The following is a 24,795-nucleotide window of genomic DNA, read 5'->3' on the forward strand; positions in this document are numbered from 1 at the left end:
TTTACCAAAAAGGAAGTGAATATGAACCAGTATCAGAAGAAACTGGATGACTAGGCTAAGATGTCAATATCAGTAAAAGGCTTCAACACAAATCTGTAGGTTTGATTAAGCAGGGGTTTAGAAACACAACAATTGAGACATTGGCCAGTTGACCAAAATAAAGCTGAAATAACATTGTGTACAAAAAAGCCCTCTAAGTTGAGTCCTTACATTGGGTCAAAAGATGACATGTTGGCCAGTGTTTTAAATATTACTTCCTTATTCAGATTGCACATGAATATAATCAATAAACAGTACTGGCTGTAAGTGCACATTGTAGTTTCGCTTAATGACTTTGATAGGCTTCTGCTATGATAAAAGTAATAATAATGATAATGGCATACTTTATTGATCCCCTTGTGGTAATTTGTTTGCTGCAGTAGATGACAGTGCTACTGTGGGGGTTTCAGTGTTGTGTCCAAGGACACCTCAGCATGTAGCCAGGAGGAACCGGGAGATGACCCAATCACCCTGGGAGTCTAAATACCCCTATAAAGATTTAATGTAGAATTTTCATATTGAACTGTTTTTTTTTTCCAACCATCTATGTTCAGATATTTGTAGAAATCATTGTTTGCTTCCATATCCTGATGCAATACTTGCAATACTAGTTACAACACTAATTTGATTGACATTCCACAACAAAACTAAACCAAATGGGCAAATGCACTAGATTTTAACCAAAAAGAAATCTGGTCTCTTCTTCTTCTGTTGTGTAACTTAGGTCATGAGACTAAAGCCATGATGAACAACAGTGGGCCAAGATATAAGCGCAGTCAGCTGGAGAAGCGTCTGAACACAGACATTCTGTGGTGTGTGGTTCTGCTCATCGTCATGTGTCTGACTGCTGCCATAGGTGTGTACTGCCACTGCCTGACACCATTCAGCTTTCTCTTCACAACACAGCGGTGATCAGCGGTATTATCATAGACTACAGTAGACGGTGAACAGTTAATTGACAATTAGACCAGATCTATCCACCAAAAGAACAGTGAAAACCAGCCAGTAATTGCTGTAAAGGCTAAGAGACTCAGATATGTCCCACATAGATTTTTAGTTACTCAGAGCTACACTTGTTTGTCGATTTCAGGTCATGGCCTCTGGCTGAAGAAACTCAAAGACCCTATCTTTCAGGTTGACGGGGAGACATCCCCTGCCCTAGCTGGATTCTATGTCTTCTGGACTATGATCATTGTGCTGCAGGTATAATGATAATCATGTCAGTCCTCGGCCAAAAGTTGCATTTATGCTCTCTTATTGAGGTGTCCTATTAGCTGGAGTTATAGATCTACACTATGTATGCTATGTCTATTCAAGGATGACTAAAGTTATTTAGCAATGAACACACAACCCAAAATTGACAGGGGCCATTGAAATGAACGAGAGGACGTTTCTTAGTCCTCTTCTCTGTGAATACAGTGTTTTATGACTAGGTAGTGAAACACCAAGATAACCAGACCTTTATTTGGTTTAACAAAATAGTGTTTGATCAAGAGTGGATTTTCTATTTACGTCTGCTTGCATGACTTACTATAAGATGTAATCAATTTCTCTTCGACAGGTGCTAATCCCAATTTCCCTGTATGTGTCAGTTGAGATTGTGAAACTGGGCCAGGTTTACTTCATTCAAAACGACTTAGCCCTATACAATGAGCAGTTGGACTCTAGGATCCAGTGTCGGGCACTCAACATCACTGAGGACCTGGGTCAGATCCAGTACCTGTTTTCTGATAAGACCGGAACTCTGACAGAGAATAAGATGGTGTTCCGCCGTTGCAGTATTTATGGGGTTGAATATCCCCATGAGGAAAATGGTAAGAGCAAACTTGGCTCCCCATAAATTGAGGTGTGTGCATGTTGTAAATGGTTGTGTGTAATGATTGTAATTCTTATATGGTTATTAATGCATAGCACTGGTCCGGTTTATTGCAGTACAATCTAATTGTGAGCCCCGGTGAAACCTAGGAGGAAACTTGTGTAAAATACAGACACATTTTTCCAAAGCTTTGGCTAATATGAATCTAATTCCATTGACTCATTGTAATTGGTACAGTAACAGCAACAAACATTGCAACAGACCCCATAATTATGTCTTGAATGCTTAGTTTGTTGTTTTCTGTATGTCAGCTCAGAGGCTGGAGGTGTATGAGGTGGAGAATGAGGCAGTTGGTCGCTCTGTGACCCTGAAGTCAGGCTGCAGTGGTAAATCTTTGAGCTGTCGCTCCCTTAGCTGCACTCACAGCTCTGTGTCTCTGCACACACTTACTGCTGAGTCAGAAGAGGAGGGGGACGCAATGGCCACTCATATCCTGCCCAGGACCAGTGCCTTCTGCAGCCGCATGGTAAAACACATACACATACTATACAGCTAAAATTATAATAGGTTACTGGATGACTTTATTTAGAAGTCCTCCATCCATTCTAAAATAAGATAACACTAAAATGTGTCAATAAGGAGAGATCAGTGGAGTGTATATAAACATTTATTGCATGAACACATGGAGATAGTTGGAGGATAGACCCCTGTTAAGAGAGCAGATTTGCAACTGCTGGATCATAAGAAATAGGAAGAAACACCTGGTGTCTAAATGCTGGTGGTGGAGACAGCTAGGAGAGGAAGATGGAACTGGTTGGGTGCCTGGAAGGCCCTTTGGGATTAGGTGGCGATTGGGTGGAGGAGGGTTGGGCAAGTGTAGATCTGTAAAGCAGAATGACAGGAACAACTCCTAGGTCTGCGAGGGAAGGAAGTAGGAAGAAACCCCCCAAAATAAGGAATCAATTTTACTGTGCAGTTAGAGATTTGATCTGAAAAAAATGGTCATTCACGAGGTACAAATCCAACAAGCAACAGAAAACACAACAGTAGTAGGCCAGGAAGCAAAAAGGGGAAGAGAACATCAGAGGCCGGGAAGCAATAAAGGAGGAGACAGTTGGAGGCTAGTGTGAGAAAAACGGAGACCATCAGGGCTAGAGAACAAGAAAGCAGGGGACTATCATAGGCAAGTGGCCTATGCTAGTCTAATGCTATACTTAAAGACTTGAGTATAGCATGTTTTTGTTGCCTGCTGTTCTTTTCTCTCTCCTCTTTCCACTCACCCCAACCGGTCAAGGCAGATGGCCACCCACTATGAGCCTGGTTCTGCTGGAGGTTTCTTCCTTTAAAGGGAGCTTTTCCTCTCCAAGCCTATAATTATACTCTGTAAGGTTTTAAACCTTACACTGTAAAGACTTCTGTTGTGAATTTGCGGCTAGTGGTTCCATTGGCCTTAGATACACAAGGTTTGGGTTTCAAACACCGTCACAGACACCATGTGTGAAAACTGAATCAAATCTGAATAGTATAGTGAATAATGGATCTAGATTCGCCATGAGAAAATGAAGTCAGATTTCTCTTCTACATTCTACTTAAATGCATGCAAGGTCATAGAATGAGCTCTGCTGTATTCTCTGCACTGTCATGCTCAAGCCATAATAAGTAAGCTCCTGCTGTTGTTGTTTCTATCTTAGGCAAAGGAAGTTCTACCAGACCCCGAGCTGGTAAGGAAGTTAAATTGGCTTTGCTCTTCTGAAGCTTGTCTGAGTGAGGGCTCATCTGGTAGTTCTTCCAGGTTGGAGCTCACCTACATCACTGACTTCTTCCTAGCTCTTGCCATCTGTAACAGCGTGGTAGTCTCATCACCCAGCCAACAGCAACTTGCGGTAAGCCGATCTCATCTGCAAATCAGATAATTTGTTGTCATTTTACATTGATCTATTATTATAGTTATTAATGGCCTGGCGATATGAAGCGCTGATAAGACATAAACTACAGATCCCATAATGCAGCGCAACAGCTGCCAAACCATAGGTTACCTGGGAAACACTATTGTAAGGTCAGAGGTTACCCTAAAGAATGGCGAAGTCGATTCTGAAAAATTAGCCTTTCAAACCAATGGGAGGATGAGTGTATGTTCAGCGACATAGTCGGTAAACCTGTGTGTCTGATTTGTGGAGCTAATGTGGATTTGTGGAGCTAATGTGGCTTAGATTAGAATTTAATCTAAGATAAGACAAAACATCAGGACAAGATGAAAAACCTGAGAGTAGTAGAAGAGTTCAAGAAGAATCTGACACCAGAGCGAAAACACAAAGTGAAGCTTAAAGTATTTTCAGTTATATAAAGTTTCTGTTTATTTATTGTGGAATTATATACCTCTCTGTTTTTATTCTTATTCATGTTCAGAAAACATTTACTTTTAGTGTGTTCATAAATGTTTATCCTGTTCAGCCTGCGACCTAAAGTGTGCTTTGAGTTTTGCCCCCGGTGCAATTGAGTTTGACACCCCTAGTCTAACCTATTGCACCTAAATATTCTGGAAACTTACCCACTCTGATAACTTCATTGGAATTCTGTGACTTTGTCAGTGGTCCAGCCACAGTTACTGTATAGCAGAAGCAAGTTCCATGAGTCTTTTAAATTGCCTCTGACTTGTAACGCCTCTTGTATGAATCAACATGCTAATCAATGACAACTAGCCAACACTGAACCCATCAAGCAACAAAAAATAAGCACCATCAGTAATGTCATGTAAGAATAAGATAAACAAAAGTTGTTTGCAAAATATAAAGTAGTTTGTACTCTGCATTCACAGGGCATTACATCTACTCTGTGTTTGTTCTTTTGTTTGGCACCCTCATTATCTCATTGTTACCTCATCATATCTCAGAAAATGCTTGGCTTTGCCTACATTAGTAAAATGTAGAGTCTATGAATTGTAAATCCACAAACCCTTTTTTTTATCAGACAGAAATAAAAACAAAAGTGTTTCACTAAACAACTTGTAATTTAAGTAAATTAATTCCAATTTAAAAATGAATGCCTGAAACACAGTCCATTGCAATATCAGTAATCAATTCAAAAGCAGTCATTTACTTTGTTTCTTTTTTCTTCTCGCAGGGACCTGAAGCAGGAGCACCTCTGAAGTCTCTGGAGGAAATCAAGCTGATGTTCCAGCGCTTCAGCTTCTCTCCTTTCTCAGCTCTCTCCAACCTCTCCTCTCCTCAGATCAAAAACAGCCCCCACAGCTTCACCAGCAGGCTGTTCACCCGTGGGAAGACCAATTCCTCACTCGTCTCCTCACCCCCAATCACCACCACAGATGGATCAGAACCAGGCCAAGAAAGCAACTTGGAAACCTCTATACTCAAGCATAAACTGGACTTTTCTGGCAGAGGGAAGGGGGGAGATGCTGGTCAGCTTAAAGACAGGGAGGCAGTGGATAATGTCAAGGTTATGAAAACGAACGCAGACAGAGACCTGCAGGAGGTAGAGAACCTGTCCAAAGAGGCAGATACTGATAGTTACACTGAAGATGATCTGGTATATGAGGCAGAAAGTCCAGACGAGGCAGCTTTGGTCTACGCAGCTCAGGCGTACCGGTGCACCCTGAGAGGACGCTCTGTAGAAAGCCTGCTGGTGGATCTGCCAGGGATTGGCTCACTGGCTGTTCAGTTGCTTCACATCCTGCCATTTGACTCCAACAGGAAGAGGATGTCAGTAGTGGTCCGCCACCCGCTCACAGGGCAAGTAGTGGTTTACACCAAGGGAGCTGACTCTGTTATCATGGACCTGGCTGAGACTCCTACAGGTAACTTCATTAGCAAAGAAAGCTAGCTAAAGCTAATGGTTATAAATGAACAAGAATTATTGTCTGTCTCCCTGTTGTGTTCAGGTTCAGAGCAGGCTCAGGATATCTACGGTCACATCAGGGAACAAACCCAAAAACATTTAGACAGCTATGCAAGAGAAGGCCTCCGCACACTCTGCATTGCTAAGAAGGTAATGCTTCAGAAAGGTGAAATATAGAATAGAATATACAGAAGATTTAGTCTAGTCTAAATAAGCACAGTCAAACATAGAAATAAGCGAAATAATAATACAAGTACAGTACGTGTTTCCTCTTCATGAAAAATGAATTTTCCTAAATAAAACATTGAATTTTTTAAAATTAGATCTGTTATCTAATGAAAGATAACAGATTCTTAATAAGATAGGTTATTAAACCACACAGAAAACTGTGTGGTGTGTTGTACCTTACTGCTGTCCTGAAGAAGCAGCCCAGACCTGCCATTACTAAACCCAGAGAACAGATCTGTGAGAAAGGGTTTGCTCCAGATCTCGAGTGCTTTTATTTTATGTATGTATTTTAATGAGATTGCTTTTAAAACAAAAGCAATCTCATTAAATACAACCTGTTTAAGGTCTCATCACAGTGGGATTTAGGCCTGGATATTGCCTACTTAATTATTATTCGATCATTGTCTTCCTGTGTGATCCAATTGAACTTGAGCTTCAATTCACAACACAGATACTGGTCTTCAAAAAAGATTTCCTGGTACAGGGTAGAATTCATGTTTCCCTTTATTATGGCAAAGCATTCCTACACCTACAGTAGTGGGTTCATTACAATGCAAGATTTTCTTGATTGGGTTATAATGGTTCTCACTGAATCATTATAACCATTACCCAGAGATCCTCTAAAATCCAACAGCATTAAACCCTTCACAGGCTTGAATATTTCAATCCCCACCTTCCTACCTTGATAAATTTATTTACTTTTTTACATTTAAAAAAGCCCCATATAGACTAACTGTGTGAAGAAACAGTACAACATTTATATATTAGTTTGTATACATTTATTTACATTTGTGCAATTTTAAGGTTTAATTGTTAGTGACTGTGGCCTGTGTGTGGAATAGGTTCTGGAGGAGGAGGAGTATAATGTGTGGCGCAAGAGACAGCTGCTGGCCGAGAGCAGCATAGAGAACAGAGAGGAGCTCATGCTGGAGTCAGCTCAGAGGCTGGAGACAAACCTCACCCTGCTGGGTAGGAGCGCTACTCACTACAGCTTATACGTGGACCCTCTTAGAGTCTATCTTAGCTGGGAGAAATAGTAGTAATGTAGTAGTAATGTATTGTGTCTGTGTGTTTAGGCGCCACAGGAATAGTGGACAGACTGCAGGAAGAGGTTCCAGAGACCATTGAAGCTCTTCAGAGGGCTGGAATTAAAGTCTGGGTCCTCACTGGAGACAAACAGGAGACTGCTATCAACATCGCTCATTCCTGTAAACTTCTCTGTTCCAACGACCAGCTGCTGACAGCCAACTGTGACAGCAAGGTCAGTGGCTAAGTGGATAGAACCACTGCTGTTTGGCCTATTAAAAAAAAAAAAACTTGAGATGTTTATATAAAGCTGTTGTTTTGTTCTTGCTTTAGCATTCAATCTGTTTCTCACGGCTATTTCTTGACTACTTTGTGATCTACTAATTTCATTCTGCAGATGCTAAACACTGAATTATAAGTTTACACTCTTTAGAGGTGTAGGTTGGTTAACATGGTAAATGGTCTGCACTTATATAGCGCTTTTCTATGTAGCTGGTACTCAAAGTGCTTTACACTGCATCTCATTCACCCATTTACACACACACACTCACACACCGATGGCAGAGCTGCTATGCAGCTGACCTGACTCACCGGGGGCAACTTGGGGTTCAGTATCTTGCCCAAGGACACTTTGGCATGTGACATGGCAGCCGGGAATCGAACTGTTCTACTTATTGAGCCACAGCCACCCCCACATGGCTTTGAAAACAGTGTAAAGTGCCTAATACATGTACACCAGAATATGAAATATGTGTGTGTGACACTAAAATGTATCCCTGATGGTGCTGTTAAACAGTTAGTTATCTTCCGGGAAATGAATGTCCACAGCTAATTCCATCGGAACTGGGCCATCATTTGATGACATACCTAACAAAAGGGACATTTTAATTTGTTATAACAAACAGAAATGAACGACTGACCCTCTAGGGGCCCCAGGTACTCTTGGAGACGTCTTCCAAAACAGTAACACAGGCAGACTGAGCATCCGCTATCACTATCTTCAGACATAGTGGCACACAGGTTTAAAATATGATACCATGCATTGTATTTGCACAGTAATTGTGAAAATTCAGCAAAATAAATCCACTGTACTGTAACTCCACATGACTGTATTGATAGATTTCTTCTCCACCAGGATGCATGTGTAGCTTTACTGAAGGAGCTTAAACTGGAAGTGCCGCAGGGTGAAGACAGGTTTACTGCAGTAGAGACTCATAGAGAATCATCATCAGGCAACGTGCCCAGCTTTATCCTGGTCATAGATGGCCAGACCCTGGACTGGGCCCTGCAGGAAGACCTGAAGAGCGACTTCCTGGAGGTGAGCTGTAGATGCAAGGCAGTCATTTGCTGCAGGTCCACTCCACTGCAGAAGAGCCAGGTGGTCCGACTGATCCGGGACCAGCTTGCCGTTAGCACACTAGCTGTGGGTAAGGACACAACTTGTAAAACTGCTTTAAAAGCTTCCAGGTTTTTGCTTGTTTAAAAAAACTGAAGAAATGTGTCTTTTTTTAATTTTTATTATTATTAATAAAATACTGACAATATAGTTTCAAAAACAAAACAAGCATTATTAAACTCAGGAAATCAGGATTTCAATTCTAGCCAAACAATTATTCATTATTTTAAATAGCAAAATCTCAAAAATGTTTATCTTCGCCATTTTCTGATGGCATGACTGTTCACTTAAAACTCCATTTAATAATAATAATAATAATATTTTTGTTTATAGGTACAACAATTGTTAAAGAAAAATGTTAAAAGAATGTTAGTGAAGAGAAAATATTTCAGCAAGACAGTTTACAAATACATTAAAATATTTAAAAATAATGTTTTTATTATAAATAATATTTCTTTCTATTTTCCCTTTTCAATGTTTCATTCATTCTGTGCTTTTATAATGACCTTAATGCAAACAATCTCCTAAATTATTGTGTTCTTTTAGAACACTTGGGCACATAAAACAGAGCCCACCACTAATGCAGGCAGCATTAAAGGGACATGTCTCTTTAGGGGCATTGTGCCAACATCGTTGGTTACGTATTGTAACCCCAGCTTCTATGAGTATAGGCTTCGCCCTCTAAGAGCTGTCGCTATTGGGTTTATCCCTGCGTGCATGCGCAGTCGTGAAGAATTCTTTCGCGCCCTGTGCCAGCACAGGGCTACCTCACTCAGGTCCGCCCACAACGTATAAAAGCCCTGCGTGACCTGAGAACTGCTCCCCAAGTCAACTTACTTGGGGAGCAAGATACTTCAGCCGACATAGGAGGAGCCAGTGAGGCCTGCATCTTAGAGGGCTACGTCTATACTCATAGAAGCTGGGGTTACAATACGTAACCAACATTCTATTTCGTATAGGCTTCGCCCTCTAAGAGCTGTTGCTATTGGGATAAGGGCGAAGCTGGATGTAGTCAATGCCTCACTGGAACACCGGAGTCCCCAAGCACCAACAACACCAGTCCACCCAGACCTACCTAACAAGGATGTAATCAATTAAGCCAACAAGGTCTTCTGCAGAGCCATCCAGTCCAACACAGACGGTGTCACTCATGACTGTGTCAAAAACATCCATTCTCATAAGGAATCAACACACATCAGAAAAAGACACATGTTGTCAGGATGTGCTATGAGAATGTTCCAGTTCACATGCAAGCACATACCGGCGGCGCGTGTCCGAGCGGCGTGCGCTCTGAACTTACAGAGCTCCACCGGTCGTCATGCACGCTCAGCACAGAATGAGACAAGGAGTATACTGTCGTTTCCCACAAGTAAAAATGTATAGAAGCGCACGGGGATGCCCACGATGCCGCTGTACATATATCCTCCACTGACATACCTTGAAAAGAGCTGTAGAGGTGGACATGACTCTAGAGGAATGAGCACGAACATTACGCAGAGGCTCCTACCTGCTGACACATAAGCCTGCGTAATAACTTCACACAACCAGTGAGACAGCTGTTGTTTGGTCAGAGCTTTCCCTTGGGAATATTCCCTGTAATGCGCAAAGAATTGTTGAGTCTGTCTGAACAGCTGTGCGCGTCACGTAATGTGACAGTGAACGAACAGGACAGAGAGGGGGCGCAGCCTCCTCCTCCTCACTACGGTGGGGAAGAGGGAAAAACCCCTCCAGTGTAATGACTCTGGATTTAAAGGAGGAAGTCAGTATCTTAGGCGTAAATGCCGGATTAGGTCTGAGAATTGCAGAGGTTCCGTCTTCCCTGATAACAATGCAGGAAGGGGAGACCGACAGCGTACACAGATCACTCACTCTCTTAGCTGAACACAGGGCTAAGAGAAATGCTGTTTTAAAAAAAGGAGCCTGAGAGAGATTTGCGATATAGGCTCAAAAGGAGGGTTTTTAAGAGCGCACAAAACCAGCGGTAATTCCCACTGAGGCGTAATTGAACAAGTCAGAGGCCGCTGTCTCTGAACACCTTTTAAGAACCGTTTAATCAATGGATGTACAAAAACATTTCTCTCTCCAAAACCCTCATGGCAAGATGAGATGGCTGCGGCATATGTTTATGTCCTTCTCCACACACCATCGCTGAAAAGCCGACCATTTGCTGCGTATGAGGCTGTGGTGGATTGAGCTCGTGCATTCTGAATGGTGCGAATCACTGCAGGCGGTAGACCCAGGCTCTCTAAACGTTCCCGTTCAGGGGCCAGGCCCACAGGCGCTGACCTATCACTAGGTAGTGGTGAATCGTATTGTCCACCTGTGAGAGCGCGTCGCTGCGCCACGGCAGCCGCCAGGGATCGCCCGACAACAGCTGAATCATTGTGGGAAACCAAGATGCACTCGTGAGCTCCGGAGCCACCAGAATGACCGACAGACACTCCCCCTGTACACGTATCAAAAGACGTGGAATCAGAGGAGTGGGAGGGAAGGCATAGAGAAGGACTCTGGACCATGGATGGTGAGCGAACACATCCACTCCGAGTGGAGGATCGTCGCAGATCCACCTCTGCCACGCCGAACCTGTTCCACAACTCCAGCGAGATCGCGGAATTGATTTTCCCGTCGCTGGCAGACGGTCCGCCTTGCGACATCAGATCTGCGGCTCGGTTCCCTTGCCGGGGATATATACCGCTCTGATGGAGCGGAGCTTGCTGTGGGACCACAACAGCAGATCTCTGGCTATTTCCAGCAGGCGGACTGAGGGAACACCGCCCTGTCGAACTGATGTAAGCTGCAGTTTATGTGGAGAGACGGCGGTCCTCTCCATCTTCCTCCCACAACCTGAGACAGACACATGCCGCCCCAGCCGAACAGAGACGTGTCTGTGTACACCGAGATGTGTGACGCAGCTCCGTCGAGGGGAACTCCCTCTGACGACACATCCCTGTGACGGATCAGATCCAAGCGGAGACAGCAAAACCACCTCTGAATCTTCCTCATATGAAGAAGACCGAGGGGAACCACCACATGACTGGCTGACATCATGCACAGTAAAAGCATCACTGACAGAGCTGTCACTACAGAGTGAGGCGAGATGCGCGTGAGGAGAGAAACGAGCGCCTCCCGTCTCGCGGGAGAGAGCGTCACTCTCATGATGCATGAATCCACAAACACACTCCCAGATAAACAATAAACTGGGAGGGCAGTGGAGCGCTCTTGTCCAATTATGGCAAAAACCAGCAGAGACAGGTGTTCCACGAGCTGAGCTGTGTGCAGCGCTGCAGTTTCTCTGGAGGAAGCCATCAGAAGCAGGTTGTCTAAATAAAATAAGACTCTGATTGCCCTCCTGTGTAACGGTTCCAAGGCTGTTCTACGCACTTGGAAATTGTGCGTGGAGCCAGTGAATAACCGAAAACAAACGGTTGTAATGAAACTGAGCCCCTTGGAAAGAGAAGCGCAGGAATTTCCTGTGTTTTGGGATGATATGCACATGGAAATAAGCGTCTTTTAGGTCGATTGATGTGAACCAATCGCCGGGACGAACACATTCCATCACGTCTTATGGTGAGCATGTGAAACTGTCGTTTTATAATGTGTTTGTAGAACAGGGAAAGATCGAGTATGAGTCTTATGTGGCCCGTCTTTTGGAACAAGAAAATAGCGCGAGTAAAAACCCTTATTTATCTCGCCTATAGGGATTTTGGAATTACACCTTTGTCCTGTAGTTCTGTCAATTCCGTCTGCAGAGCGGCTGTCTCCGCCTGAGACGGCATCACAGTCTCCACCACTCCGTTGAATGGAGGGGGAGGAGAGGACAACTGAAGAGTGTAACCCTTTTATTACACTGTTCATTCACCCGTTTAGAGGAAGCAGACTTCGCCACACCGAGTAACACTCTGAAAGCGGGAGAGCACACTTTTGCGGAGCCTCCGTGAACATGGCTGCCAGCCAGAGAAGAACCCTCTCCGCCGCTGCGAGAGCTGAGTGACCGCTCGTCACAGCCCATGGGTGGGCGGAACGAAAAGGCTGTGAATCCAAAGAAAACGAGTCGTTGTCTGAAGCGCGCCAGAGAGAAAAATCACCGCTAACACTTACAAGAGGATCAGAGGTGGGGAGGCCATAAAAAGGAAATGTGTGTGGATGAGACGTCAAGTTGTCAGGAGAGAGAGACGTCTCATCCGAGCCGACACCGGAGAGGGAGGGGCAGAACGCATCGCTGGCACAGAGTGTGTGAGTGCGTTGAAGTGTACCTGTGAGTGGGAAACGTGTGCGTCAACATAACCGGACTCAAAAAACTAAGAGGAGAAAGGAGCGGACTGACTGTCAGAAAACTGGTCTTTATTGAGAGATTGTTGGCTCTGAAAAGAGCCGTTGTGTGCGGCAGATTCCGCAGAGTGACACATTGTCCCCGCATCCCGTCCCTGCTTGCGAGGAGGCTCGGCAGGCGGGTTTGACCAGGTGCACGCCGGCCGACGGTTTCCAGCAGCCAACTGGCGAGGGGCAGGCCGCCTGGGCACTGCTGGAACATGCTGAGAATGAGGAGGAGGAGGAGGCGGTGGGAACGGAGTGGATGGAGATGCAGCGACAGCTGTGGCTGAAGGGCATCTCGGTCTGACGCGGGAGTCTCTGCGATCGCGCCAGGAGTCCTGGGGGCGCGGAGAACCGCATTGATGCACGGCTCCATGATGTGAGTCTCTTCACTCTGCATGCCTCCTCTGACGCATGTTGCATGTGAGAAACAGCTTCCTGAAGGAGCGGACCAACAACCCATCGTGGCTGGTAGGTCCGTCCAAAAGCTCTTCCTGATCTGTTCCGGAAACTGAGACATGTGAAGCCACATGTTACACTGTAACATGGTCATCCAGGCCATGATGCAGGACTGCGCCACCGCCGCAGCTGACGACAACGTGAGGATGGCCGCTATAGCCTTGCCGATTTCGTCCGCTGAAGAAGCAGAGGAGCTGAGGAGGGCAAATTATTGATGGCAGCTGCCGTCTGAGCGGCACACTGGTGTGTGCGGTCGGTGAGGCGGGCGGTGACTTGGTCACGGGAAGATAGCAGAGTAGGCCGACGTCTGCCAGAGAAGGTTGCCTTAGGTAGCAGGATGGAGGCTAGACTCGGCTCTAGCGGTGGAATGGCAGGAAAACCACGTTCCGTCTCCCCGTGGACCCTGGTGATTGGGTCATAACGAGCCACCGGAGCCTTCAGCTTCCCAGGATTCTGACCTGCCTCCGATAGGAAAGGGCGGAGGGCGGGAAAAGTCGGCCATAGCGGAAGGCGTTAGCCTCCTGTTACTGCGATAATGTCGCCGACCATGTCGCTGGAAGCAGGTGCAGGCGGCTCCGGAGGCAGAGAAATACCCTTCCTGTCAGCCGCTCTCTTAATAATCTCGGAAAGGTCCCGGAGAAGAGCACCGCAGGCAGGCAGATGGGAGAGAGGAAACGGCGTGTCGCCGTGCTGGCTGAACCATCCTGTCGCCACCCATGTCTTCCACGAGGAAGAGGGGGGAACCAGGAGGGGAGCCAACAATGGAGGGAGCCGAGTCAGGGGACTCTTGCCCTGCATGGAGCTCGCCCTCTGGGCCGGGGGGGTCCAGGCAGTTGATAGCTTCTCCATGTGGAAGCTAACTGGCTAGCCCTGCTGTCGCCTTCGTCGTCCTCCCGGAGCGCCGCGAAGGCGCTCACTCGTCGCTGCTTCTCCTCCAGGGGCAGGCGTGCACAATAGGGACACAATAGCCCAAGGAGTGAGGGCTAGCTCGACCTGTTTGGGGCCGAAGCAGATTTCGCAGTGAGCATGGAGGTCTTCATCTAGGATGAAGGCAGTATAGCATCTTGGGCACAGCCGGACCCCGCCAGTGGAACGTAGAGTAGAAAACATATTCTTACCTTCACATGGTGACTACATAGCACGCTGAAGTAAAAAAGGGGAGCAGTTCTCAGGTCACGCAGGGCTTTTAATTCTTCACGACTGCGCATGCGCGCGGGGATAAACCCAATAGCGACAGCTCTTAGAGGGCGAAGCCTATACGAAATAGAACATTTAGCCACCCAATGCAATGTTTTACAATTCAATTCAATTCAATTCAGTTTTATTTGTATAGCGCCAATTATCAACAGAATGTTTCTATGAAAATTATCTCAAGGCACTTTACAGTGCAAGGTTTAAGACCTTGTATAATTATACAAAAAATGGTATAGAAAACCCAACAATCCCATTTGAGCAAGCTTCAGGCAACAGTGGAGAGGAAAAACATAGGCCATCTGCCTCGACCGGTTGGGGTGAGTGGAAAGAAGAGAGAGAAAAGAACAGCAGGCAACAAAAACAACAACAAGCAGCAAGAACATTGGGCGGGTCAACTGGATTCTGGAGATGTAAAGCTCCAGGCCGAGAATACCTGCTGAAAAGTACAGAGAGAGGGAGACAGAGACGAGGAAGCACAACTACAGGAAAGAGAAGACACAAAGTTAATGACATGAAATGGTGGCATTTGAATGGATATAGAAAGAAGGACAGAGGAGAGGCTCTCAGCGTATCAATAGAGGTCCCCCAAGAGACCTTTTACACATTCCAAAAACCATGAAACCAGTTTGTATGGTTTTCAATTCCGTTACAGGCAAGGATGAAGCAGAGGATGTTATGCAGCGTACTGTTTTAGGCTACACACAGCAAAAGAGTTCTATATATCTATTTTTTTTTCAGGTGATGGAGCTAATGATGTGAGCATGATTCAGATGGCTGACGTGGGTATTGGGATATCTGGTCAGGAGGGTATGCAGGTAATGACCATCATCTGTCATACACTGCTCTTACTTTGAAAACAAACCGAGCTTTTGTTTTTTGTTTTTTATTATGTATTTAGTATGACCACCTTCTGCGTATACGAAGTAATTGCAAAATGGTAATTTCAATTCAGTTTACTACAGTTTATTTGCACTACATAAAAACAAAAAGTAATCTCCAGGCACTTTACACTGTAAGGTTTAACACCTTACAGAGTATGACAATACAGCTTTGAATTATGTAGAAAACCCAACAATCTCTCTTGATCTGGAAGTAGGGTCATGGCAATTGGACATCCGTCTTGTTAGGTCAAAATGTTTCGCTACTCATTCAAGTAGCTTCTTCAGTCTGAAGAAGCTGCCTTCAGTCTTTATCAACAATCCCACTTGAGCAAGCACAAGGTGGCTTAGGAGAGGAAAAACTCCCTTAAATGGAAGAAACCTCCAGTAGAGACATCTTGGTCAAAGATAACTAAATACTCACAGTAGTACTTGAAGCCAATGCTGTGTCGTCAGTGTCATCCCTTGTATTTCCCTTTGTGCTAATATTTTTGCCACTGTCTATTGTTTGGCAGGCTGTGATGTCAAGTGACTTTGCCATCTCCAGGTTTAAACACCTCAGCAAGTTGCTGCTGGTTCATGGGCACTGGTGCTACTCTCGTCTTGCAAACATGGTCCTCTACTTCATCTACAAAAATGTGGTAAGAGTTCTTAACCAGTTCCATAAAAACAGCTTGATTAAAGTTTTAGATGATATTAATAGCACTCACAGTAGGGACCCTAGTTTCACTGAGGTGCAAAGATGACCATATTTACTTGACCTTGGGATTTGCTTTTTGTTATGAGCAGTGTAGTATGCGTAGTATGAAGAGATGCATAAACAGAAGTAAGGATCCTTCAGATAAGGCAGTGTAAGCAGCGAGTTGTTGAGTTACATGTAGGTAGAAAATCTATCGTAGACTTTGCACTGATTACAGTCGTGTCAGAACCACATCTGTGTTTTTGTGCATATTCACTTTGCTGCAACTTTGTTATTAAAGCAAATTAAATTAAATTAAATTTTTTAAAAACTAAAATGTATAAATTATCTAGTTCCAAGCTAGCTTTAAGTATAAGCTGCTATTTGGTAGATATGTTGTTGTGTCATATTTTTCAATATAAAGTGAACATATGTGATTATTGGATCATTATTATTTTTGGTCTGTTAGCAGCTAAGATGTGTTATTTTTTGCTCCACACCATCCACACAGTATGATTTCCCTTTTTTTACTTGTCATCGTCATGCTTCCTGTTTGACTGACACAGCTATTTCAGGGTAACACGACCAGTCATGTGAATGGCTTTGTATTTATTATTCAACACACGATCTGTCCTACACATGGACCAAAATAGCAGGTGTGCTTTGTAGTATCCACACAGTCTGTGCGCCTACACCTAGCGCAGCCAAGTTTTGATAAAAAAAAAATGCTGTATGTCTCCAATTTGCAACTGCACGAATATTCTGTAAAACCACTCAATATAATTCTGATGCTTGTTATGGTCAAACGATTGTTTCCATTAGTTCTATTCTGTGGCTGAAAAAGCACTACAAAATTGAATTACAATTTTAAAAAGCTGTAAGGAAAATCCTCACTGCTGTCTGTGTGTCTGTGTCTGTATTTCTGTATTCTTAGATGTATGTGAATCTGCTGTTCTGGTATCAGTTTTTCTGTGGTTTCTCTGGGAGTGTCATGACCAACTCCTGGGTGCTCATCTTCTTTAATCTACTGTTCACTTCGGTACCTCCTCTCATCTATGGAATCCTGGACCAAGACATGTCTGCAGACACTTTGAGGTTTTTGCCTGAGCTCTATCAAGCTGCACAAACCTCCAAGGTGAGCACACACACCACATATCTGACACAAACCAGCTCTTTCAAAATCTGTAGTGACAGATTACACTGCACTTGTGAACTGGGAAGGCTTTTAAATGGGACCACTGAACACCAAAGCTCTATACTGAGACCTAGAATGCTGTTGATCCAAATGACATGATCAAGTCAGGTTTGGTTTATACATTGCTAAAAAAACTAAAGGAACACAGTATAGCACAAAGTCAATTAAATTTCTGTGCCTTCAGCAGGCCACTGGTGTGAATGCCTCTGACCAAACAATCAAAAACAGGCTTCATGAGGGTGGCCTGCGGGTCCAAGGTCCCTTAGTGGGCCCAGTGCTTATTGCATAGCAACCATGGAGCTCCATTCACCACTTTTCATGGAACACCAGAATTGGCAGGACCATCACTGGCACCCTGTGCTTTTCACAGATAATAGCACATGTGACAACTGTGAAAGGGTCTGGAGAAGCCGTGTAGAACATTATGCTCTCTGTAACGTTGGTCAGCATGACAGCATGACCATGGGGAATGCACAGAACTCAGGCTAGACAACAGCACCATGAGTGTCATTAGGTATTAGGATGAAATTCTTGGATCCCTTGTCAGACCCTAAGCTGTGGCTCCTGCAGTGGGTCCTGCCCGGCCTCGTGTTGAGAGTATGAAGGCAGTTCCTGAAGAATGAAGGAACTGATGCCATTGACTGGCCTCAAGCCTGGCTGACTTTATCTTTTATCTAAATTTAATGAAATACCTATGGGACATTATGCTTAGGGCCATCTGACGCCACCAGGAGGTATCACTTCAGACTGTGCAGAAGCTTAGTGACGCCCTAAGATTCATGCCACAACATTCGTTGTCAGGCATGCATACAAGCACATGGGCCGGCTCTTGACTTTTTTTTTAACTAACTTAAGACTAGCAAAGTTGAAATAAAGCAAAGTTGCTTAGTATTGGTATTGTAGATACTGCAGCTACTGTGTACCTGTATAATTGTTGTGCAACCTCTTTTATTTTAAGATGCATGCATGATCACAACTAGATAATTTTCAATTGAATTCAATTTAGCTTTATTTGTATAGCGCCAATTCACAACAGAAGTCATCTCAAGGCACTACAGTACAAGGTTTCAGACCTTACAGTAAATTTTTGAAAAGAATGATATAGAAATCCAACAATCCCATTTGAGCAAGCTTCAGGCAACAGCGGAGAGGAAAAACTCCCTTTAGAGGAAGAAACCTCCAGCAGAACCAGGCTCATAGTGGGGGCCATCTGCCTCTACCGGTTGGGGTGAGTGGAAAGAGGAGAGAGAAAAGAACAGCAAGCAACAACAACAACAACAACAACAAGCAGCAAAAACTTTGGGTAGGTCAACTGGATTATGGAGATATACAGCTCCAGGCCGAGGATACCTGCAGAAAAGTACAGATAGAGACAAGGAAACACAACTACAGGAGAGAGAAGACACAAAGTTAATGACATGAAATGGTGGCATTTGAATTGATATAGGAGAAAGGAGAGAGAAGAGGAACTCAATGTATCAATACAGTTCCCCCAGCAGACTAACCTATATCAACATAACTAAGAGATGGTTCAGAGTCACCTGATCCATCTCTAACTATAATCTTTATAAAAAAGGAAAGTTTTAAGTCTTAAATGTGGAGAGAGTGTCTGCCTCCTGAACCTGAACTGGGAGTTGGTTCCACAGGAGAGGGGCTTGATGGCTAAAGGCTCTGCCGCCCATTCTACTTTTGTAAATTCTGGGAACCACAAGTAAACCTGCAGCCTGAGAACGAAGAGTTCTGCTTGGAAAATGTGGAACTATGAGGTCTTTAAGATACGATGGAGCTTGATTATTTAATGCTTTATAAGTAGGAGGAGAAGAATTTTAAATTCAATTCTAGATTTTACAGGGAGCCAGTGGAGAGAATAACATAGGAGAAATATGATCTCTCTTGCTAATTCCAGTCAGAACTCTGGCTGCAGCATTTTGGATTAACTGGGGGCTTTTTAATGAGTTATTGGGACATCCTATTAATAAGGAATTACAATAGTCCAGTCTGGAAGTAACAAATGCATGGACTAGTTTTTCAGCATCACTTTGGGACAGGATGCTCCTAATTTTAACAATGTTTCTCAGGTGGAAAAAAGGCAGTTCAAGAGATTTCTTCTATGTATGAAGTGAAGGAGATATCCTGGTCAAAGATAACTCCAAGATTTCTTACAGTATTACAGAGGCCAATACTAAGTCATCAAGGGTGAAAATGTGATAAGACACAGTGTTTCTGAGATTTTTAGGCCCAAACCTCTGTCTTGTCTGGATTTAGGAGAACGAAATTGGAGGACATCCAGGCCTTTATGTCTTTGTACAAACTGGAATCTATCTGATAGATACGATTTAAACCACCCTAGTGCTGTTCCCTTGATCCCAATGACATGACACCTTTGTTTTGTTCCACGAGCTTGGTCATACGTGCATGTATGATCTATATTATGCTGAACGCACCAAGTTGTAGTCTTTTTCCTGCAGCTACATGTTTTGCTTGTACTGTACAGTAAAAGTTAAATTTACTGTATATTTATTCTGGACTGGACAGATGCACTGAGAAAATATCTGTGGAGGCTCCTAGAAGCTGCTGGAGATGGGTCTTCTATTACCTCTTCACGAGTTGCTGAAGAATGTAAATTTAGCCAATTATTTATGGTCTCTGACGTCACTGATATATACGTTGGCGTTAGTATTGTTATACTATTATTACTGATATTATGTTATTTTCTTACTAATTATAGTAAATTACCAAATTACCAAATACAAGTACAAAGTATTGACTGACCATAGAACCATTCCATTTATGTTGTTGAAAAAACAAAAGGAAAAACTATTTGCTGTCACTGGGATTGACTTTGAGTTAAACCCATACTGCAACTTTTGTATTATGTTTTTATATTATTGCATTCTTTTTTATTTTTTGAACATAGTCCCTTTTTAGTATTCATATTGTTGGAGCTGTCAGGACTTTCTAAATATTTTCACAAAACCTGAACAGGAACTCTAGTTTTAGTAATGTAATTTCATTTACATATTTTTCATTGTTATTTATGTTATTTTAGTGTGTCAATAAACCTTTAAGATCTGTTGTCCATTAATGGTGTAATGGGTGATGTGTGTGCACAGAGGGGTGGAGGGGCTGGTTCTGGCCATAAAAACTACTGAATACTGTATTCAGTTGCTTTTAAAAACACTGGACTAATCTACCACATAATTTTTTCACTTATATTTTCAGAGTGTGTATTCAGCCCTTTGTAGCCAGGTTGATGATTTTCATTTCCATCAAGTGGCATCCTTATATTCCTAACACATTACTCTGTCCATATCACTATAGATATCCAGGATGATTTTTTCCCCCTTTTGAGATCTGAGGTGTTTTTAAATGTTCCTTTAATCTTTCTTGAGTAGTATATAATGAGCTTGAATGAGCTCTGAAACAACCAGTTTAACAGTGCAGACTTGCTGTAAGTATTGAATAATCAGCCAGGTAATATCATTTACATTTACATTTAGTCATTTAGCAGACGCTTTTATCCAAAGCGACTTACATGTCAGTACAAGGGTAGGCAGGGTAAGCGTGAGGAGGTAGGCCACGGCTGGGATTTGAACCCCAGTCTTCCACATGGGAAGCGGTAATGTTACCTGAAGTGTTACAGATTGGCACCAATCTGATTTTATCATTGTCAGCTGATTAAACACAAAAAACAGAAATACTCTCAGTGAGGTCATCAAGTCACAGTCTGAAAGTTGAGTCATGACATCTAGACAGTCATCAGTCAGACATGGGTAGGCTTGGGTGAATAGTGAAACATTAGCAATAACAATAAAGTATCCAGTGTCCAGTTGCCATGACTTAACTTGTAGAAAAACCTTGATGATTGAGATTCTCCAACATCAAGTCACATTGTTGAATGACTGCTGGACCTTTTTATATGTTGACTAGAAGTTAAATGTGCACTTAATCAATTTGAGCAAGCTTAGAAGTACTGTGCTAGAAAAACTAACATGGGTTATGTTTCTCTGCAGATCTATGTTCCCTATATGTTCTGCATCACTGTCCTGGATGCATTTTACCAAAGCCTTGTCTGTTTCTTTGTGCCCTACTTTGTAAGTACATTGTATCATTCAGTCAATTGTTCCTTCATACAGAATGTTTGACAGCCTTAAAGCTAATCACATGGCTGGTCCCAGCTAACTAAAAGACTGAAATAATGTTTCAGGCATTAGCAGGATCAGACGTAGGGGAGTTGTCATTTGGGTCTCCAATCAACACCTCGGCTCTCCTCATCATTCTGCTACACCAAGTCCTTGAGAGTCACACTCTGGTTAGAGACACTCTTACACTACAAGATTTTAGAAATGACATCTTGTCAAACTGTCCTTATTGTTTTGCCATTAGAATAATTATTTTTATTTTGTTTTTATTTTTTTCTCTGATTACTGTGATGCATGTTATCCTGGGATACCAAAAAAATACAGTATGACGAGAGTATGTAGGGTGCAAATATAATCACAGTGAAGAAGAACTGTCATTAATTAAGCCCAAACATTCAGAAGCAACTGTTTGTCCAAATATGTGCTTTGTTTTGCAGACATGGATTCATGTAGTGGTGCTGGTGCTCAGTGGTGCTTTCTACTTTGGCTTTGTGCTGCTCTTCAGTGTGGTCTGTACAACCTGTAGCCCCCCAACCAATCCTGTGGGGGTGGAAACACTCCAGATGTCCCAGCCTCTTTTCTACATCATATGTGCTCTCACTACTGTGACAGCTCTTTTACCCAGGTGCACACAAGTACCATCAAATAATAATACAGTGTTTAAATACTGTATAAACAGAATACAGTATTCTGTATTCAGCCACCCCATAATGTGGTTTTGCACTGCTGGGAAAAACATATAGAGTATATATAATATATATGTATAGTCTTTGATAGCATAATAGCAATAAAGCCTAACTTTATTGTGTTCCTTCACTTCTGAAACTCAACCTTAGTACTTGGAAGTACGCTGACATTTCTCTGGCATTTCTCTAATATGGTTTTTACTCTGTCCTGTTCGTTCCCCTCTGCAGGTTGTTGGTAAGAGTTTTGCACAACACCTTACACCCTTCTGCTGTTCTGAGGTCAACTCAGATGGACAAAGTGGATTCAGATATGTACCGCAGAAGAATGCAGTGCTGGAACCAGAATGAGCCCAGAACAACCTCAGTTGTGTCCTGATCTTCCATGCACAAAGCCAAGCATTGCGCTGCCAGCACAACAATTATACTGACTGTAAGATCTGGCCTGGAAAAGGTGTTGATGTGCTGGATTAATGTGCATGTCACTGGCATTTTTTGATGCAGTTAAAACCTGTGTATTGCCATTTTCTGTTGCAGTACTCCACTATTTATGGGCTCTACTGAAAAGCTGCTCATTCTCATTCAGAGTTTTTAGTCTCAGGACTAATTTGCTATAAAGAAAACAATGTTTTAATTGGACATGTTCTACTTAATGAATGAATTCAAAAGAAGAGTATCTGTTGAAAGTGATTTTATTTATGTAACAGTCAGCTTGCAAGTACAGCTTGTGGCCTTTCTTAGAGGATGAAGATGCTGTGTTATTATTGATATTGTTAATAATAATTCAATATCTACTACACATAAACTGTGTTAATATAAAAAATGGTGCAAGCTGAGAGCTTGCAGTGCTTATGTGTCCAAATTTGATTTATTAATTGTATAAACATGGGCATCTGTTCTGCAACACAAACGAGGATTCATCTTCTATGCGGAGGAGACAGGCAGGGAAAGAAGGCAATGATGTCATCAAAGAGCCTGTAGCAGAATAAGTTGTACTGCTGTCTGTGACCCAGCTGTCTAGACCAGGGTCTTTCCGGTAACTACACTATGCATCTTCTTCATTCTTAATGCACTGGTGTGCTTACAGTGGTTGAAATGTGTTTAGTCCCACGACCCAATAACACATGGATAATGAGAAGAATAATACATGAATACGCAAAGGATTAATTACCAAGTTAACCTGACTTGACCGGTCTGTATATTTATCAAGTTTTGTGTTTCTGTGAAATCAACATTCAAATGCTTTTTTCCCCAGTATCTTCGTAACCTTGTTATATTTTCCAGCTCAATTTTTATTTTTTTATGTACTACAAATATTTGAATGTTTGATTAAACTAAAAACCAAAACAAACACAAAGATATTGAGTGATTGATAATCACAGGATCTTGTAACTGATGCTGTCTGTATACCTTTTACTGTATGTCCTTAACTACAATTGATGCAAAAAAAATATATATTTTTTTTAAGATTTAAAGAAACACTGTGATTATGATTTTAGATGAGAGCTAGTGGTTTGATTCTATGTCCATATGTCAAAATGTCCATGGACTAAACACTGTAGTAGTGCCTTGGATGGAGCAGCTGTTTACAACAACAATTTCCCCATGGGTACAAAATATAATAATAATGTCAATCAAGATTCAATCAAAGCAGGAAGTTTAAAGTGAAATGGCCCCACTGCATCTGTGCCTAAAAGCATGTTTTCTATTGATGCCATACTTTCATATGAATAAAAATAATACCTACTGTCATTTTAACCTTGAAGACTGGGATTTTTATACCATATAACTGTTCTACTCCAATAAAAAATTAATTACATACATACATACATATTGTGCAGCCTGTGTACTATTACAGTCTGTCCACAAAATTATTAAATCACATGTATCAGGAATGCTATGAGAGTTACCACAGTATGCACAGACCTAGATGACTGTTCCCAACAGAAAATACTCTTGAGATAAAATATTTAAATTCATGGAATATCAAAGTAAAATGTATTATTATTATTATCATTACTACCAAGATCAATCGAATGACTTACAAGTTAGGTACAAGGCAAGTAAAATATCTAAGCCAAGGAGAAACATAAAAGTAAAGTGCTCTATCTGTTTTCACTTCATGAAGTGTAAGTGCAAGATGTTTATATTTACATATATTTAAGTGAGAAATTTGTAGAAGGGTTATTTTTTCAGCAGGTTTTTAAAAATTGGGACTGAGGCTGCTAAGTGTGCACAGGTGAGTAGGTCGTTCCACCTTCATGGAACCACTGAGCTAAAAAGATTAGCCTGGGATGTTTTTAGATGAGGTGAGGAGAATGTCACCTGATGATAGAGTGAGCCAAAGATTGTACATCCGAATGGGGTTCAGGTAGGCTGGTCCTGTTGAGTTGACCACTTTGCAGGCAAGGGTAAGGGCTTTGAAGCTGATGCCAGCAGGTACAGGAGTGGCTGGTTAGTGTGGTGGTAACATCACTGCCTTGCATGTGGGAGACTGGGGTTTAAATCCCAGCTGTACCTCCAGTAGGGGTCTTTAGGCAAGACCTCTTCATGCTTACCTTGCCTACCCTTGTAAGTAACTTTGGATAAAATGACTAAATGTAAATGCAGCCAAAGCCACATTAGAGATCTGAAGAGTGGTGTAATGTGTCCTTTTTGGCTAATCATTTGAAAATTTGCATTTGCTATTTAGATTAAACCCGTCAGTTAGGTATTGCATTAATAGAGATGAGATCCAAAGAGAGACCAAAGCCTGCACAATGAGTTGGGTCGCATATCCAAAAAGGTAGGGTCTAATCTTTCTCTTATCTTACTGCATCAGTGCAGCATGGCATGAAGGTGATCATGCCATGCCTGTTGTGAATTGGCGCTATACGAATAAAACTGAATTGAATTGA

At 42.6% G+C, this 24,795-nt stretch overlaps 1 protein-coding gene across 3 annotated transcripts in view; it reads left to right on the forward strand.

Annotated features, from left to right (window-relative positions):
• The window catches only part of atp10d (ATPase phospholipid transporting 10D), a 47,647-nt gene extending 23,956 nt beyond the window's left edge, over positions 1 to 23,691 (forward strand). For 2 of the 3 annotated variants that reach the window (XM_026353858.1, XM_026353857.1), the window contains 17 exons: positions 764 to 895; positions 1,130 to 1,242; positions 1,601 to 1,853; positions 2,167 to 2,381; positions 3,547 to 3,738; positions 4,976 to 5,666; positions 5,751 to 5,857; positions 6,778 to 6,904; positions 7,012 to 7,196; positions 8,097 to 8,388; positions 15,060 to 15,136; positions 15,715 to 15,840; positions 16,813 to 17,013; positions 21,087 to 21,167; positions 21,281 to 21,385; positions 21,653 to 21,840; positions 22,130 to 23,691. In XM_026353858.1, coding sequence (XP_026209643.1) covers positions 764 to 895; positions 1,130 to 1,242; positions 1,601 to 1,853; positions 2,167 to 2,381; positions 3,547 to 3,738; positions 4,976 to 5,666; positions 5,751 to 5,857; positions 6,778 to 6,904; positions 7,012 to 7,196; positions 8,097 to 8,388; positions 15,060 to 15,136; positions 15,715 to 15,840; positions 16,813 to 17,013; positions 21,087 to 21,167; positions 21,281 to 21,385; positions 21,653 to 21,840; positions 22,130 to 22,277 — 3,233 coding nt within the window. In that variant the 3' untranslated portion in view covers positions 22,278 to 23,691. Of the gene's footprint in view, positions 1 to 763; positions 896 to 1,129; positions 1,243 to 1,600; positions 1,854 to 2,166; positions 2,382 to 3,546; positions 3,739 to 4,975; positions 5,667 to 5,750; positions 5,858 to 6,777; positions 6,905 to 7,011; positions 7,197 to 8,096; positions 8,389 to 15,059; positions 15,137 to 15,714; positions 15,841 to 16,812; positions 17,014 to 21,086; positions 21,168 to 21,280; positions 21,386 to 21,652; positions 21,841 to 22,129 lie in introns of those variants that run through there. The other variant, XR_003298555.1, reaches the window with a different exon arrangement.
• The last annotated feature ends 1,104 nt before the right edge of the window (positions 23,692 to 24,795 follow it).

This window comes from Anabas testudineus, chromosome 12 (assembly GCF_900324465.2).
Source record: "Anabas testudineus chromosome 12, fAnaTes1.2, whole genome shotgun sequence".
Taxonomy (NCBI): Eukaryota; Metazoa; Chordata; class Actinopteri; order Anabantiformes; family Anabantidae; genus Anabas; species Anabas testudineus.